This window comes from Ceratosolen solmsi, unplaced genomic scaffold (genome assembly GCF_000503995.2).
Source record: "Ceratosolen solmsi marchali unplaced genomic scaffold, CerSol_1.0 scaffold47, whole genome shotgun sequence".
Lineage (NCBI taxonomy): Eukaryota > Metazoa > Arthropoda > Insecta > Hymenoptera > Agaonidae > Ceratosolen > Ceratosolen solmsi.
Window position 1 is genome coordinate 6,137,376 of NW_011948419.1, and position 20,338 is coordinate 6,157,713.

The 20,338-nt window shown below is 26.0% G+C and overlaps 1 protein-coding gene across 1 annotated transcript; it reads right to left on the reverse strand.

Moving 5' to 3' along the window:
* Positions 1–3,413: 3,413 nt before the first annotated feature.
* On the reverse strand, positions 3,414–19,253 carry LOC105360815 (esterase FE4). Its single transcript, XM_011497816.1, has 10 exons — positions 19,037–19,253; positions 17,442–17,582; positions 15,608–15,776; positions 10,947–11,149; positions 10,302–10,553; positions 9,433–9,601; positions 7,189–7,367; positions 6,293–6,440; positions 6,069–6,210; positions 3,414–3,883 (listed from the first exon to the last, which is right to left on the reverse strand). The coding sequence occupies exons 1-10, from the start codon at positions 19,232–19,234 to the stop codon at positions 3,586–3,588; spliced, it is 1,899 nt and encodes a 632-aa protein (XP_011496118.1). The 5' UTR covers positions 19,235–19,253; the 3' UTR covers positions 3,414–3,585.
* Between the last annotated feature and the right edge of the window lie 1,085 nt (positions 19,254–20,338).

Genomic DNA, 20,338 nt, shown 5'->3' on the forward strand with positions numbered 1-20,338 from the left:
CAATAAAATATTTAATAATAATATTTATTCTATGTAATTTATTGAATATTTCTTCTCTATCAGGATAATATAATTATTGATGAAGAGCAAATTTAAAATAACAAGCTTTACGGCCATAGTTTCTTGTTACATACCATATATTTACACGAAACAATATTATCTCCATACTATTAAAAATAATTTTAATTTTTAATTTTTATATCTTAGCATATACACATTCGTGCAATTGTTCTCCAGTGTAGAAATAAAATTTTTCATAAAACTTTACTTAACATCAATTTACATACTGTCTAAAGCTGATAAGGTTTTCTCTTGTTTTTTAATACATTTTTTATGATAGTCTGCAAACAAAAGCACACTTTGCAAGCTCTCTATGTAAAAATAGCCTTCTCTCTTTCATTCCTCCATCCTCTTCTCGACTTCCCTCTCATAGTCTTTCTCTTTTTATGAAAAACGAGACACCAAAGCGTACGCGCTAGTTTCACTAAAGATCAAACATGTAGTTTTAGTATGCAACAAAGCAACGGGAAACTGAAAGCCAAAAAACAGAAACTGAGACAACGGATGTAAAACAATTATCTGCAATCTCTAAGCGGAACAACTCATAGGCATATAATAAGTCGACCAAATGGACGAATGTAATTAAAGTTTTCTAACCCGTTAACAATTTTTCATAAATTTCTTTTTATACAGTTTGTTTTGCTACAACATACTTGCCTACTAAACCACAGAATAAAATAGTAGCGAGAAAAAATATAATTAACAAGCTCATTACGTAAAATTGTCTTTTAATTACCATAACTTTTAGGTAGTTGCTGCATAATGTTATTGTAAATGTAATTATAATTGAATTGCATCTACTAAAATATAATCAATTTGTTATGTTTTTTCTTTTATGTGCATTTTTCTATCGTATTTTCAATGAGCTTTTTATTTCCTAGTTATTTTTAATCAATGAATGAAAAAAGAATGAATTTCACTGGGAACTCTATAGATATTGTTTATATGTTAATCAAATGTAGATGTAATTATAGCATCCGGAATATATAATGAGAATCCAGTAACGTTTATCGTCCGAATTTAATCTTTCTGGAGTGATTTTCTTTGGTTTACGTGGTACAAAATAAATGGTGATCGATATTCGCAGCTCTGACCTACACGAAAATATATAGAATATCCAATAGTAGTGTACACACTGATAGTAGAAGCAGTTTTCTCTCTCCCTTTCTCTAGGTTCTCGTTGATTGACGATTTGCATAGACAAATAAGTTGGCTCTGATGAGGCTTGCGTATGTTTGTAAAGCAGTCGAATAATTGTTTTCAGCCCAGCTTGCGTTGAGTGGACTCCTCGAAACGGCCACTTTTCAATACGTGTGCGCACTGTCTTTCTTTCTCTCCCCCCCCCCTCTGTTTCACTTGCATGCTCTTTTGAGTTTCGCGTAAATGTCGACGAATGTAATTCGAAAAAAAGCGAAAGGCTAAACGAAAAAGCCAACACTTTGCTGGATGAAGAGTGAAAGAGAAACATAAACAGAAAGAGATAAATGAGAGAGAAAGAAAGGAGAGAGGGGGGGGGGGCTTTAGGAAATTGTTTGCATTCTCGTCGCATCCAAAAATGTGAGAGACTTTGAATACGAGGGTACATTCCTTTTTTTCATCTGACTACAAATGTTTAAATAAACTTTTGTCTCGAATTGACAAAGAAAATACCGGCGAATGAAATTATCCTTGGGACGTGCTTTTCAGTGTTTTGAACTAGTTACTCTTTGTCAATCGTTTTTTTACTAAAATTGAATGTGAGTATTTTGCTTTAAAATAACAAAATAAATACCTTTTTTTCAATCGTAATACGATATTTAAAAGACAAGATTATAGAATTTAGTGATTTTTAACTAAATATTATTAAAAGTTCTTAATTCCAACATTAAACAACTTATAAAAATTAAACGGCTTTAATTTACTTAGAAGTGATTATACTTTTGTATTTGTAATTAAGCTTTAAACATTTTTAAAACATATCTAGATATTAACAAAATCTCTTTTAATATTAATGGATACGACACCTCGTGAAGTGTTTATATTAAAGTGGTTGAATTAAGTCATTGAAAATTGTATTTCTAATAATATCATAATATATATATATATTTATGAACTTTATTATCTAAATGCAACAATGATCTTACTCGTATAGATATAAAAATAGATGTCACATTATGTGAGAAACATGTAATAAAATGTGAAATGAAATATATTTCACTATTTTCTATATGTAGGCAGAACTCATAACTGGTGCTTAGATTCTCAATTATTTGAGAAGAGTAAATAAAGAAAATTGTTTGAAAATCGATTTAATAATGTTAAAGTTCTAGATATCTATAATAATAAATATATACGTTTTCAAAATATGTTAATAATAAACAATAAATTTGCATAATATAATTTCTAAAATTGATACATTTTTATTTTGTTTGAAAATAGGTATTTATAATAGTCATTTTCATACATTTTTTTTTTAATACCAATATTATTTTAAAACAAATAAATTAGAGTTTATTGAAATATTACTAGATAATTAATTATTTCGATTTTAATAAAGAATTATATGTATATATGTTACTTTCAAGTTGGGATTTATTAACATGCATAGAGTAATTCTAGATTATTGAAAAAGTTCGTTACATAACTGAAAACATGTTGATTCTATATTACATCATGATGATTAAACAGACTTATTGATTACTAATAACCAGACCAAAATTTCAACTGTCAGCTAGTGAATGCTATTTTGATTAGGTTATATTTACGATAATTACTTTCAATTCATGGAAATCAATAATAGTATTTCTCTATTCAGGTAGAACATATAGTATGCTATTTTGTAATAGGAACAAATAATATCTGAAAAGACAAATTAAAGTATTTTGCGAAGTAAAATACTCATTTACGTTTCAATTAACGGACTCTCTACTTTTGTAGCAACAGTAATTGCTAATAATGTTTAAATTTTTCAGATAAATTTTTCGTCAAGAATACTTATTTGCATGCAATGTTAATATACCATACTGCAATAAGATCGAATTATATTATAATTTAACATATTACTATATTGTAATAATCGACATTACTATGTAATTGTCCATTTATCATTTGTTACAATATTGAATTAATGAGGAATTCATGACCTAAATAAGTAATACCAATACAACAAAACATTCCGAAGATAATATTAATTAAAATATATAAGCGAGCGTTTCAAGTCGGCTTTATTCAATACTTTTTAGAATTGTTGACGGTAAAAAAAATTATATTTACATGTCATCCAATAAATGATAAATAAAGATAAAGTTTTTCAAATATGCTCTCCTTATAACAAAATAATAAGAATGATAACAGTCGTAACAAGCATGTAAAAACTATAAAAACGTCAGATGAACCCTGAACAAATCGCAATATTAATGTTTCATTAATCTTAACAGATTGTTTTGGGAAATTTAACGAATGGGTTCGTAGATTTTTCTTGTTTTATTCAAAAGCGACCAAAAGTATCACACTACGGGACCGACGCCGTAAATCGCTCGACTCCGGTTACAGCATGAAATTCGAGCATAGACAGAATATCGAGACGCATATATACAATAGGCGATGAATAGAGGGAGCCGGGGCACTTGAGCTGTCCTCAACTTCATCATCGTCAATATTGTCGATGCGGTATTCCTCGATCGGCACCGAGAAGTTCCTCATCAGCTCTGACCAGAAAGCCATCCTCTCGGGTAGAAAATTCTCCTCCGTCTCTCGGTCTGTCAAGCGGCCGTTGCCGAATCTCATGAATCGATGGTTCAGCTTGTAAGGCTCCCATTCTGGGGTGAGCTTCGCGCTCGGTACCCTGGACAGCCAATTGCATAAATTAATTACGGTGCTAATGTAGTGTAGAGTTCAATGATAAATAGAGACTTCGTCTCTGCCAATTCTATGCATGAAAGCCCACGGCGTTTTTTCATTACAAAGAGTCGTTATTATAAAATTTAGCAAATAACAGCTTTGAGACTGTGGAACATTGCCTCGAGGTTTATATTTTCATTTTTAGTCATCGAAATTTATTAGCAGGTATTCTTTGGTAACAGGAAACATAGCAAATAAAAAGAAACGTTAAAACTTTCAAGAATTTTGTAATTTTGTAACATTTTTTCATCTTATATCAATGAAAATACCTTTCAACTTCATTCAATATAGAGTCTTATAAATAATATTTATTAAAACCGGAAATTTTATTTTCAATATTACATCCCATATCATTTAAACTTTAAAAAATATCTTTTTAACTTTAAGCTATAAGATGCACCACATCATAAGTATAACAATTTATTTATAATTATGAAAAATACCATATAAAGCAAACATTATGCTAACTTTCAGATATGCTAGAATTCAAAAGAATACAATTTTATTGTATATTCATTTAATATTCGTTAGCAATTCATAATAAATTGTCATTATTAATTGTAAGTAATTAATTCATACATGAGTGATGAATAAATATCCCTCGAATTAGGTTATAATTAATAATTACAACTAATGCAATATTCATTATGCCATTCAAATATTATGGAATACTAATTAAATTTCATTAACTCACAAACATAAATGATTTTAGTTTTTAAAATAGATAATTGTACCTAAGTTATACACAAATATATACCATAATATATTTCAAACTTAACAATTATATGAAATAATATATTTTATAAACTATAATTATTATTTAACATTTGTTATACAAACTATATATCTCTATTATTTATATCAATGTCATTTATGTAGATGTAGAAATTCAATGTTTCATGTATCACTTATTTCTAAATGCAGGTAATATACAACAAATATACGTATCATCAAATTATTTCTATATTAATAAAAATTAAAAAAAATATATTCATATGACTCATTTTCAGCATATAAATGATTTTCTTTCAAATTTATAAATATTTTATTGAATTATTAATTTATTTTTAAATGATTTAATAGTCGATGTACAACAAACATATACGTTCACACACGGTTGAAAGCGTGCCTATATACATACATAAATACGCATAAACATATGATATACGTGCACGGACCCACACAAGCGCATAAAACGTACAAACTTTAATATTAAAAAAATACCAACTAAATATGTTTTATATTTTTATTAAAAATAAATATAAATAACAATTAGAATTTTTTACTATATTAAATAATTGTTCAAGCAAATTTATTGTTAACAGATGATAATGTTTTTAATTTTTCATTTCTATATTGAAATTAAAGTGAGTGAATTTTCATTTCATTTTTTTATTATGTATTTGATTATATTAAATCACAATTTATTCAGTAAATACATTAATATTGTTCGTATATGGTTGAAATTATGATAAAATTGATAAATATAATTCATAACACTCGTTTAAGTTTTTTTATAAAGGCATAAATCTCTTTAAAATTATTTTAAACATATATATATATATATATATATGCTTTCATATGAATTATCTGGAAAAGTTTTTTTATTTAAAAAAAATTAGCAACAACAGTGACAGCAGCTAATTTTTATAAAATCTTGTTATGAGAATATATTGAAATTTCATAAAATTTTTGTACTATGTAATATAATTAAATTTTCGAGTAACTCTTCTTATTAATAATTCTTTAGTAACTATGAAATAAATTGCCCTGAATACACAATTAAAATATTTTTTTCGGATATATTTTTGTTTGAGTTCGCTGAAAAAAATAATTTTATAAACATAACAAAAATGTAAAAAATTTCATTTACATAATGCGATTTATACATATACATATATATATATATACATAATGCGATCTTAAAGTCGAATGGTTATATATATGATTGTATTTATTATTAATAATTATTAATATAAAATGCGATCAAGCAGTTGTATTCTTTTTAAAAACCTTATCGTCTAAAAGCTTTCAAAAGCGAAGACCCGAAAATATAATTTTGTGATTTGAAATAAATTTCATGGATTCGCAAAATCATAATCGTCAATAATGATAAAATACGAACTTACCCTGTTTTCATAAAATTCATCCACATTTCACACATCGTATTAATTATTGCTTTGTCACCCAAAGTATTAAATAATTCTAAATCTGCGAATTTCGTATTTAAGTACGGAAATACATAATTTATGTCATCGTTATGGGCAGCACCTGCATATAATTTTAAATAAAATAATTAAATAATAATACTAATATTAGTCATTTTAATAATATAATGTGTAAATACTATTACCGAATCGAAATGGAATACCCCATCGAAAGGTATTACTAAATGTTCCCTCATACGCAAATACATAAAAGTACAAATTTGAATTCATATTATTGATTTGTTTTTGCATAAAGTCATAAGTTGACCATGATATCAGTGCATCTCCAACTAACTGTAAGAAAATTTATACAATAATTTACTATATTACAGTTATAAATATGCATACATTCGTTATGTATATATGCGCGTGTATGTATGTGTATAATAGACAAATATTATTACAAATGTTATTAATAGACGATTGTTGATCTCATAGTGCTGTTATATATTAATTGATTATAATGAAATTATATTATTAATATTGTTTATCTGTAAATAATCAGCTGTTGTGGAACAGTGTCAACTTTTTACAAAAATTGTCAATTCTCAGAATTATTAAACATCAATAACAAACAAATAATACACCTGTTATTATAAATAATAATGTCATTAAAATGAAATTCACATACTTACACACGCTTGTACAGATACGCACGCGCGCGCGCCCGCGCACTTTTAAATTGTATCATAATCTATGAAGGTTGAAGAAGTGTCATTTACATATACGAAAGTGGAAATTAGTTAATTATTAAATAATGGATATTATATTATATTTAATTTAATATTGAAAAGTATTCTTTATATTATTTGACTTTTATAATCTAGTACTTTTATTCTAAAATTCTAAATATTATCAATAACCCTTTTGTTATCATTAAAATTTAAATTTTGTAAATTATATTAAAAAATATCTATTGAATCTTTTAAACTTGTAAGAAATATATAATACATAAATTTAAATATTTAAACGTGTAAATTTTAAACACACATAATATATTTTATAAAATATATTTATATAAATTATTCTTATTTCTACTTGCCTGAGTGATATTCATTTCGAAATTCGCCAAAATATCACCCTTAAAGTAAAATTCCCTGATAGCTTCGCTTACTGCTGTGACGTTATTGATCGTATTTTTCATCTCCAAAACGTACGGAACGAGAAGATCTTCATAATCCTGTATGAGTTCATCTTTGATGTCACTATTAAGAAGTAAATCTGAAATGAATATATAAGACAGTAAAATACTATAAGTATAATTGATTGGGCATTTAAGAAAAAATAAGACGTAAGAAAGAATTAATCAAAGTGGAACAAAGGGAGAATGCGAGTGACGAAGAGATTTCGGAGTTAGAAAAACAATGTGAGTGTTTATATGTCCGAATCAAACTAAACAGACATATCACAACACAAACTTATCTTTATTTTTCAACTTAAACATAATTTTTGATTTATAACTAAATAAAAAAATTTAGAAATTGAATTTGTATTAATTTCACATTAACTAAACAACATCAGTCATATTTTATGTGGATAATTATTAACAATATCCGTTATATGTATTTGAATGTATAAAATACTTTTACATATTGTAGTTGAATTAATTATAATTTTTATCAAAGATAACAACTTTAATATTAATAATAATTTTATATTCGAATATATTTCGATATTATACATAATTCACAGTTAATGAATTAAACTTTTTTTTAAAACTGAAATTTAATATAGTAAAGTAATATGCTGAATTAATTATCTAAAAAATTTTATTACATTTATTATTATTGTTTTTTTTTCAATCCTTAATATTTAAAAATAATTGTCAGTTTCTTTTTCAATAAATATTAATTGGTTCTTTTTGTATGTCTTATAACATTTGAATTTTCTTTTTATTTGAGTTATTTTATAAAAAAAATTGCTTATCATATTTATAAAATTCATTGAATAGCTTAAAGACTTTGCATGTTTTTTTAATGATTTCAGAAACAAACACGATGAAAATGCATAATGATGCTAATATATACATGCTAATAATAGTATTGTATCCTGTTAAAAGTACTTTGCATTATTCTATTTTCTTATGATACCATCTCTAAAGCACTTAGTTTTTAAAATATTAATAGATACACCATCATCATATTTCTTTGAAGCCATTTCTTGAAACCTATTTTTTTTTTGTTTTGTTTTTTTTTTTAAAGTCACCTGGCATTATTTTAAAAATAATTTGTCAATAACAATTTTATTATTAATTAAATGATTATTTACTATTATAAGTTTATATAAAATATAAAATCATATGAAAATTGTTGTTTTCGATAAAAGTTATAAATGATTCAACTACAATATGTAAAAGTTTCTTATACGTGTAAATGAAAATAAAACGAACATTATTAACGATTATGTACATAAAATATGACTGATGTAATAAATACTTATTTAGTTAAAGTGTTTAGTTAATATGTACCATAAATTAAATTAAAAATTTTTTTTATTTAGTTCATAAATTAAAAATTATCTTTAATTTAAATAATGAAGATAAATAATTTTATCGATTTACTGTTTCATGTTGACTCGGACGTAAATACACTCTCATTATATTTCTCACTTGTGAATCTATTCGTGTCTGTTATTGTTTAATATAATTAAATTTCCAAATCCGAGGAACTGAGATCCCATTGTAAAGCAAGTTTTTGCTATAATGTATAGGCATACATCCACACGGATTCCCTCGCATACGCTCGCACAAACATATTACTTTTCATTATTTCATGTGAACACGGCGTTACATTAACTATCTGTATTTGTTTGAACAATTTCATCGTGTAAGTAGATAAAACTAGCGTTTTATTATCCTTCGTGATTTCTACTTCCATTGGATCATAGTACTGTTTTGCGTTTAAGAATAATAATAATAACAGACCACATAAAACGATGCTTCGATTATTTATTATTAAAATATGGATTTAGTTACTAAGTATTAACCATGCAAAAGTAATTAATTTGCATATCGTTATTAAAATTGTAAGCCCATAAATATGAAAATAAATTAAATGCTACGTGACTATAAGAAAGTTGAATTCTAAAAAGTAATGAATGAAAGTAAAAAGAAAAGGATGAAAGCCAACACCAAAAGTAGAGTAACAATGGGTTTGATCTGTCTCCCATTTGGAATCCGTTGGAGAAATAACCTATGCAAATACCCAGGACACGATATTTCCTTGCGTGACGGGAGCAGGAGAGGAGATGGTGCGGGGTTGGGATGATGGTTCGGTGCATTATTTACCGGTCGTCTTCCACAAACCCTCGTCATCCGTGACTCCGATTATCCAGGGCAGGTCCCTAAATAGGCTCTCGCTGAGGCTCCGCTCCGGATGCACCGTCAGGATAGCGCCCTCGGCCTCGGCTTCCAGAGTCGGGGTGAAAATTAACATCGGATGTCGCTGCCACGCGTGCTGCGATGCAGGAGCAGATTTACACTCGGATGCCGCGTTCTGCGGGGATATGCTTCGCCGATAGCGCATGCAATTATTGTTAATGATATGGGGAGGGGGGAGGCGCTAATGAGCGCGCGAGGCAAGGGAATTTCAGTAGCGAGGAAAGGGCGAGGTGGAGATTTTAAACGCGCAAGCTTGGGTTCTCGCCACGATATTTGGCTCTGCGTGTCTTTTGATGAGGGACTTTTGGTATGCGAACGAAGTGCAAGTTACCGAGTGGTGCGATTAAAGCATCGAAATTCAGCTGTCCTCGCAAAAACTTCCAATTCTCCTGGTTTTTAAGACTTTATTTCCTCATTATCAGCGTACTCTTGATTAAAATTACGATATATTAAGTGCAATTATTCCATTATATTTTCGGGATAAAAAAAAGAAAAATACAAATAATGCATATTCATAGGTGAATAATAGCACGTAAATACCAAATGATTTAAAATTATTTATTAAATGGCAAGTAAATTGTAATAAGTGTTAGGAAACCAATTTCAACATAGTCTTTTAAAAACATTGATTCGATATATTTCATTATTCTATTATCATTTTAGTTCAATTATTTATTTATTTTTTCTTTTAACATAATTTTGATTCTATCGAACTAGGTTGAAAAATGCGAGAAATAATGGCATTGCTCATAATGCTTAACCAAATACAAACTTACGTCGTCTCCTTGGTCAACGATTTTTATTGCTTCTATGCCTTTCATACAGTCTATCATCTTCTTGTCGATGTCCTCGGACGAATCATCGAAAACTGCTATCTCTGCTCCATAATCTCCACTGCCCAGATCGTCAAAATAACCGATTTTATTCGTACAACCCACTAGTGTCGCCACGTGTATCGATGAATTTCTTATGTTTTTTCTAGTTTGAACGGACCAATGAGACGTTGCTGTTCCGCTCATTGTAATTAACTGTACATTGTATAATTTTTATAACGTCATGGATATGTTATAGTTTCACAATTATTGAACATTAACAAAAATTTTAGGTATTAGGCAATGAGTTGCAGCAGCCAATTGATAATTAAACTATGCCTCAGTAAACGAATTACGATTTAACGAAAATACAAGAATGGCTCAAACGTATGAGAAACACGGCCAGTACTGTCCCTTATAACGCTTACTCAACCTCCCACAATGTCTACCGGCAATGTATAGTGGCTTATACATGAAAAAAAAAATTCAAGAGTTATCTTTGGCAGGAGTCCCTTATAATAAGATATTGAAAAAAATTGTTAAAAAACACAGCAGTGTATGGAAGAGTACTGAATATCAATCGAGTAGTCTAGAGTATTAATGGAAAACCTTGTGGAAGAGTCCCTCAGACGCGTTGATCCTTGCGGCGATAATCTGAGCGGCTACGGCCCCGGCGTCGTGACCGGCGAGCGTGACAGCCTCGGCATCTCCGCCAAAAGCCCCGATGTTGTCGCGGACCCAGGCAAGCGCCAGCACAATGTCCTTGAGGCCGTAGTTGCCGGGCGTGACATTGCTTCCTGTGCTGAAGAAACCTGCGGGCACATAGGAGGGGCGGGCCCCAAATTAGTATCTATGCGAGCTCAACATCGCGAAGGCCGATTATCGCTTGGGACTCCTCCGGCTGCGGCCGAATTAGCGGCCAATCGCTACTGACGCCCAGTCCCATTACCCAGTCCCATTACTACCCCTACTTTACCGTGATCGCGCGCCTCGAATTTACCTTAAGAAGCCGAATTAGCTCGTCGACTACTACGGCCTTCTTATCGGCCTCGCTTAAAAAGTCCGTGAAATCACTTGTGAGCTGAGCGGATAGGAGAGGATGATTAAAATAACGTAATTGAAAACACGCGGAATTATATAAATAATGAAATGGAGTGTTGGCATAAGGTTCACCAGCGTTCGAGCACTACTGCTATAGTGTGTGTGTAATGTAATACCAATTTTAATTTATAAGATCTACAGAAGTTAAAATATCTATATTATATCAAAAAGCAACACATTTGTTGCTCTTTCTATGCACGTTAATAGCGACTCCCGTTATTCTTCTCCATTCTTGTATCAAATTTCAAATATTTAGATTTTCATCTCTTCTTCCCTAACTCCTTCCCTACTTTTGCACATTTGAACCATTTACATTTCGCTAATAATGCTTTTTAATTGCTCTATTAAAAACATATTTTATCAAAATTCTTCCATTCTTCTAAAATTAAATTAAAGATGAATGGTATTTTAAGAATTTTAAAATTAATAAGAAAATTATTTTACACATTTCGTAAATAATGCACGCTATTAATAAAATATAAATATCATTTTAATCTTTAAATTTTGAATGAAAAAAATTTATTTTTCAAATTCATTATGAAAATTTATAAAGAGAGAATATATTATATTACAGAGTTCATTTAAGTAATTAAAATATAAAGCTGGATGTATAAAGCTAAATCACTCTATATATTTCTTTAGAATTCCACTCTCTTAATTAATAAACCTCACCCATTATTAAATACAATTTCTTGCTCACTAAATCCTTCGAAATATTACATAAAAATTCATTTGAAGTATTAACGAATATTTTTACAGTTTATATCCTCACAATTGTATATGAGTAAATAAAAATGTATTTTTGGCTTATACATATAACAATGTTATATAAATACATAACATAGAAAAAAGTTATCCATCAAATATAATTGATAAATTAATGACAAACTAATTTTTATTATTATTTGGAGTCGTGCACATATATTCATTAATTTATAAAATCAATACACTATTTTATATTAATGACTTTTATCGACTTCTTTCAGGTAATTTGATAACGTATGTATATCAATTTTAAAAATGATTATATTATTAGTTAAGTTTCCTTGAAATTTTTCGGCAGCCTTGATATTTAAACAATATATATAAAAAACAATTTTTGTTTTATTAAGAATAATGACACTTAATTTCTAACATTCATTTATAATTTTGATATTTGATAAATATATATGATAGTATATTTAATAAATTAATTTACTGATTTCTTAATTTAAATGCATATGTATTTTCTTCATTAATTTTCTACGACAAATAATGAATTCATGATTTTTAAAATAAACTTAGAAATTCATTTTTATATAATAATCCATTACATTATTCAAAATGAGAAAGGAATAATATAAATTTTAATTCAATTGTCCCTAATTCTTTTAAAATATAATCGATATATATATTGTTATTCGTATAATCTTAATATAAACTTCGAAATAAAGACATATTATCAATGCATTAATTTTATTTACTTATTCTTTTGTTATACAATTCATACAATTACAATTAAAGCATATACAGTCATTTTAGTTCGTCATTCCGTATTATAATTGTTTATTAATTAACAAATTTCTCTTCGTTTTTGTATAGAACAATAACTATTCGCTTAATATCCCTTTGACCTTTTTAATAAGATATTTAACATACAGATATGTAGGTTTTTAACAAAAATCTCAGCTATTTTTTTATTCAAAGAGAAAAACCAAACCTTTAAGAAATGAATTTTAATCAGGCTTTGTGAGGTATTTTCCGGTATTTACCAAAGCTTACTCGAAATTCATTTCTCCAAAGTCTAACCTCTTTGTTAGTGCTTTTAGTAAAGTCTTTTACTAAACTTGTTTAATGTATTTTCACTTCTACCCTTTGTAAACTCAAGCCTGATGGTGATAAATTTTCGTCATTGAATAGTAATTTTTTAAATTAAAATATATTTTTTAAATAGAATTCGAAAATATGACGTAGAAAATAGAGAATCATAATAAGAATATTTTTAACAAGTAATAAATAAATAATAACTGAATATAATCACTAAATTTCAGGTTTATAAGCGGAATTAAAATTAAATATTATTATAAAATACTCATGTAAAATATTGACCTAATAGTACAAAATATTTAATTGAAGCAAACCTTAAATACATAAGAACAAAATTTGTTATTAATAATATTTTATTCATAAATGTAGAACTACCTAACTGTTAATGGTATTTTAAACGTTAAATATGTATAGAATGTTTTAATCTCCGATAAATATAAATTTATATTTTTAAATAAAAAATATACTTATCTATTTTGTTACTTATAAAATTTAAAAAGTATAAATAGATAAAGTTACATTTAAAATAATAAATACGATAGGAATCGAGAATATGCAGTAAATATATAATAAATATTATTAATATTGTATAAGCTATATAGATTATTATTAATAATTAATAAATATTATTAACATTTTATAAGCTAAAGTATAAATATGTATTTTTTTTTTATTGAAATATCATGAAATGAAAAGTCATATGCATCTGAATAATTACTTTAATAGAATCTAGCAACTAAATTATTATGCGTACGAATAATCGAATTATTAATAACTATTACCCTGTTATTATGTTAATTTTACAAAACTTCTCATATTCATAAATTTCTCTAAACTACATTAGAATTTTTAGAATTTTCCTATAAAAAATATGTAAATGTAAAGTTTTCCACATAACAGTATCAAGTTTGTGTATAATCTTTAGAAAAAAATTTAATTAAGTATACGCTAATTTCTTTTAAATAAAATTTATTGTAAAAAACGATAAAGAAAACACGGTTAATATTTATATAATTTATGCTTGGATTACGTGATCTTACGCAGAATATGTAAATTGGTACTGTTTATATGCACCTTAAAAATATTATTTTTATAAACAAGACAAAATTTGCATTTTAAAAATATTTACATTCATTGATAAAGATATACTATAGATAAGCCATGTCTATAAAAGCAGAGAAAACATTATTCGAATATCACATGAAATAAAGAGTGCTTAATCATTGTATTGTAACAATACTTCTTATAATAAAAGGTTATTACCCGATATTAAATTTGTTTTAATTGTACATTAATAATTCCCCTCAAATTTCGTGTATTTTTCATTTCTTTTCACAATACTATGAGTATTTATTTATGTAACAGCATAATATTTATTGATTGAATAAAGTAATTCAAAAATACATTAAAAGCTATATATAACTATAAGTAATTGGCATTTTTAAAATAAATATTCATCTTATAACACTGAGTGTTTAATAAAAAGTACATGTCTTTAGTATATAAATATCTATTAACTTATTTACTTTTATTACATATAATTATAAGAATTTAATTAATTATATAAAATATATCTTTGTCTATTTATTAATAGTAATATTAAATGTCTTAAACATACTTGTGTAATATAAATCCAACTCATTATATTATTTAATTTTCATCAATCCTTATTAAAATTACATAAATTCATTTTGTTATTAAAATAGCGACGATTCATAAAACTTGAAAATTAAAATGAAATTTTATCAATTTTTTGATTACTTAATTTTATTTACGAATAATTAAAAACTTACTTATCATAAATGTTATAATTTGAAATACTGACATTTTACAAAAAATTTATTATTATTATTTTTATTCATTATTTACTATAAATTGAACTATAATTATAATTATAATTATAAAAATTATACTATAAAATGAATGATATTAATATATTTATGATAATTAAAAGAAGTATTTTAATTTTAATACTATAATGTTTTGTATAAAATTGTGTAGAACTGACAATCTCGTTAATACAAAATATTTTACAAGTAGGTCGCGTTATACTAAACTAATAACATGTCAGTTCAATATCATTATAAATTCCTGGAATATTTAGTTTGCAAATTTATTTTAGAATGTTTATCTATTAGTTCAACTATCACGATCATTTTTTACAGTCTGAAATGTTAATGTAATATATTCATATATGAATCATACTGTCATTTTCGTTAATAGAAAAAATTCACTGTAATAAAATACTTATACAAGTAAATTTGATAATTTCTAGGCCATTCCAATTAACTTCTTTTCCGTATCCATGCGCCTTGTCAAACTTAATACCATTTTTGTCATACATACTAATAAACGCCACTTACCTAATACATTAAGCCGATAGTTCATCGTAACTAGGATGATGTCGTAATCCAGCAAATACGTAGGCGCGAACAAACTGCTGTTGCTACTTCCTGTTCTAAAACCGCCGCCATGGATAAAAACTAAAACCGATAGTTTTTGTTGTTGTATATAGAGCTGATCTTTAGATATCTGAAAAATTAATATTAATACCTTTGAATAAGTTTTTCGTGTTTCTGAGCAATCCAAATTTTTTCAAACAAAAAATAATTAAGTCTGCATAATATAAGCCTTATTTATGTAATATCGAATGAAAAATCTTAACATAAATTTTCACATTAACGGATAATAAAATGATAAAAGTGTGAATTTTAAATTAAAGTCGTATGAAAGCATATTTTAGGTCTAAATACTATTAATGGGCCATATAATATTTTATACTGAACGATTGATTGATATAAAGAAAATAAAACTTAATTTTAATAATAATAATTTATAAGTAATATAAATTTAAGTCGAATGATGTAAAATTAAGTATATATTTTCAGAACTAGCGGAATATTTTAATATTTAGTTTATTTAAAGATGATCAATAAATAATGAAATCAAGAATTTGTTACCAAACTTTAATTTTTATCAATAAAATTTATTAATAATCAGGTGCTTCTTCTTATTCATTTTAATATAATTATTTTGTTAACTTTTATTTTTTACAAGCTTTATAAAATTAACTTACGATCTTTGAAAAGTTTATATATAAGTTTAATTGTGTGAACATTTATTTTATCCTAAATATATTTGAATCATATTTTATTGCTGCTACATTTTTATTTTACCTTTTAAAATTTTTGAAATTTAATAAAAATCTTCAAAACAAACAGAAAAGAAGTAAAATATTTCCCAAGGGTATTTTGTAAGTTTATTTTACCAACGTTTAAGATTATTTTGAATTTTATCTGGGCGATTATATTGAAAATTTGTAGATCGATTTTGAATCGGAAACTATTAAAGACGTATTATTTGTAGACATACAATTTTTATATCAAGAGATAAAAATTGATCAACAAATATGTATTTTTACTATTTCAAAATGTGGTTATAGTGAATAAATATGTATATATAAGTAAATTTTGTGCCTGAAATTAAGTTAAAATATCAAAATAGTTCATTGATAATAATTTCTTTATTTCTATGACAAATTTAGAATCAAAATAAATATCCTGAATTTATATTGTATTTAGAAAATATAAATAAAATTACTATAGCTAAGAGATATTGTATTTTCAAAACAATAAATATTGTATTTTAATGCTATTGGTTATATAACCAATGGTTAACCATATTAATACTACAATACTAATACTTTTTATAAAACAGTAAATTACAAAATTTCATTCTCATATTACGACTTACTTTTATTTTTACTGGCGAACATTGCTTTTACTTTTAGAATAAACTTTTATTTAAAATAAATAAATAAATGTATATATTTGTTGAATATATTTGTTGAAATATATTTGTTGAAGAAATGTAAAAACTAATTAATGTTTCCGATGTCGGTATTTCCCAAATATTTTAATAAATATATTTTAAGTAACTGCAAATTTATACGCTGACATATGTGTTTTCTTTTTTTAATAACTATATTTTAACATTAATCATAATAATCATAAACATAGAAAACATACATTGTATTTATAAAATTCTATTCGATATTTTCCATTCAATGACATTTATGCTATGAATACCTTTTACATAATGTATGTATGTATTATTCATTATATGCACATGATGTAAGTTTATTTTATAGTATATCATGTAGCTTATATTTAAAATAAATATTCTTAAATGCAGTACCGTAGGTGTATAAATATTAAGAAATAAACAGTCCTCGTTTCCAATAATTTCTTTTGTTGTGCTTTTTTGTAAGCACATTGATCCATCAGTAGTTGCGTCCAAAGTACCATTTTTCCATTGTTTGGTCCATGGACGAGGATTCTGAAAAAGTTTTAATTTTCAGAATTTTTCGAGTTAATAAAGTTATGAATAAAATTGAATACGAATAACTGCTAAGATATATTGATAATTTATATAAGTAAATATAATTAATTTAAGTTCGCGCCATAACTCATTTTTTATGTTAAAATATTTTGGAATAAACACTACTTGAATAAAATAATACATTTTACATAGATCATATTTGTTATCCGCATAACCTGATTTCTTAATTGGCTGATTTCATTAAATTGTATTCATTTCTTAATTGGATTATTTTTATTGTTCTATTAAAAGAGTAGATATGAGTGAAAAATGCAAATAGCATTTGTCCGTACCCTTTTACATTTATCCCAATAAATTTCTGAAATTAATTAATTTAATTTTGAATTAAATACACACGCATTTAATTTCAAATCAAACTCTATTAATAAAAATATTATTAACCTCTCGATTAACTGTATTGAAATTGAAAAATTGTAATAAATTTTTATGTTATTCAATGTAAGAAATGTTAATTAGTCATGTACAGTAGCAAATTTATCGTATTATTACTGGCAACAACTAATATATGATTACTAAAGCATGTAAAGGTTATTGTTAAATTATTTCTATTAAATGTTTCAATAAACTCAGTCATAAATTGATCATGAATATGTATGGACGTACGGAGACTTGTCAGAATGAAGATATTTTTCATTATAAGAAACTGAATAAGCAAACACAAAGTTAAATTTATTTTGAAACTAAATTTATTCGCATTTTTAGATATTGATAGTGAAAAAATTATTATTTTTTTAAATTAACTTCAAAATAATGAAAGAGAATATCTATTTTATATCCATATGTTCAGTTCAGAGTTATCCGATATTTTAATCATAATTTTTTTTAAACTGTAAAATTAAATATTAACTGTTTAATATAATGTTTTGATTTGACTTTGATATGTGCAGATTTATATTTTATAATTACAAAAATATAGAAACATATTGGACACATTGATACTTTCAAACATAAAAAAGTACATTTATTATCATTAATAAAAAATTTCCATATATTGGCTATACAATTTTATTTGTTATAAAAATAAAATATTTACGATAAAATTAATACGATACATTATAAATTATACTTGTATAATACATATATAATCTATATTAATATGGGTCTTATCAAGTCTCGATTCTTAAAATACATATTTTGATTTGGAATTATAAGGGAATATAATAACAGACCAATATTGTCAATATTTAAAAGTGATAATATTTATCGTTGTATACTAAGGGTGTAAAACGTTCAAATAAACTACGCTTCAGCATTACTTTTATTTCCGCTCGACTTTCTAAAAATTTCTGATTTCATTTATTAATTTTTGGTATACACTCGTTCGGTACATACTTGTCAATGATATCCAGATAATAATATAATACAGTTTTTAATATTGATACGAGCATTACCTCAAACCTCAATTCCCCGATCGGCGGCTCGGCGTAGGGAATTCCTAGAAAGCCCGCGATTTCAAAGCCCTTTGTTGTCCGTAGCCAAACACCGCGAATTGGGCCAAAATTCGTGTTAACTTCCGGTTCTTCTGCAAAACTCGGCTCACTTACAGCTAAAAGAAAGGCAAAGCCGATACAAGGCACATTCCTCTTCATCCTCCTCTGTGGCGATGATGCACTCGCGTTTAAAGAAGCTCGGTTTGTCTGTGGAAGCGTCAGTTGAGCTGTGAGGCTGCAGCAAATTATTATAAATCTATTCCATATTTATTTAATTTTTGCCTGATAAATGGGACTTGTATTTTTCAGTGGGATAAAAGCAGTCTGATGAATATCTAAACGACATCGTTTATTTATACATTAATTTGCATTAAGAACTGTACTGAGTCATTTCAATACGAAAATTTATATTTATTTTTTTTTTATTAGTGTGTTATGTATTTGACTCGTATTATTGTAGCGTAAGTTTAATTTATTAATAGCGCCCGTTTGTCTCCCAATTATTAATATTGTTAAATGTAAATAATAAATTATTTACGTGTCTAAATGCAAGCATTATTAACGTTTTCAAAAAAAAACTATTAAATCAAATGCATTCATCATTGGATAAATATTTTAAAATGTTTATATTATTCAATGATTTAAGAAGATATTATATAATTTTGTAAAAACAATTTTTCCCATCTGATGAAACTATTTCTAGAAGAAAATAGTAAGACATATTTACAAAGCGAATAATTCAGAATTTCTATTATATTACATTATTTATATTATAAATTAGAGTTTCATTTTTAAATGACATGTTCGTGTTAAGTTTGACAATTTTATATTGAATCAAAAATAGTTTAGTACGTTAAATGTAATATTACTTAACTACATTCTTTTTGTTTTTAATTTAATCCATACGCGATTTAGAAGTAACTACAAGAAACCTTATATAATTTACTATCTTGTGTTTACCACTCATAGATATTTTTTTTTTTTTTTTTTTTTTTTTTTTTTTTTTTTTTAATTCAATTCAGTGCGCCCGATAAGATAAGATAGTTTGGCATTAAAAAGTGTATAGTAATTTAGTTAGCATTTATGATCATTCAGTGATATTCGTGTTCAACTAAGAAGTATATATTGTATTTATATGAGAGTAAGAATAAAAATCTTAAAAATTTGTTATGATTAAAAGTCGAAAAACACAGTTTATAATTTTCTATTAATGTATTTGTAATTATTTTCAAACGCACATAATCAATATGGATTAATAGTCAT

Excerpts from the sequence above, each read along its gene's own strand:
- LOC105360815 (XM_011497816.1), bottom strand. The coding sequence starts at position 19,234 with ATGAAGAGGAATGTGCCTTGTATCGGCTTTGCCTTTCTTTTAGCTGTA. Across the intron at positions 10,554-10,946 it reads CTGAGGGACTCTTCCACAAG|TTAATTACAATGAGCGGAAC; the intron begins GTTTTCCATTAA and ends TACAATGTACAG. Across the intron at positions 6,441-7,188 it reads TCGAAATGAATATCACTCAG|TTAGTTGGAGATGCACTGAT; the intron begins GCAAGTAGAAAT and ends ATTTTCTTACAG.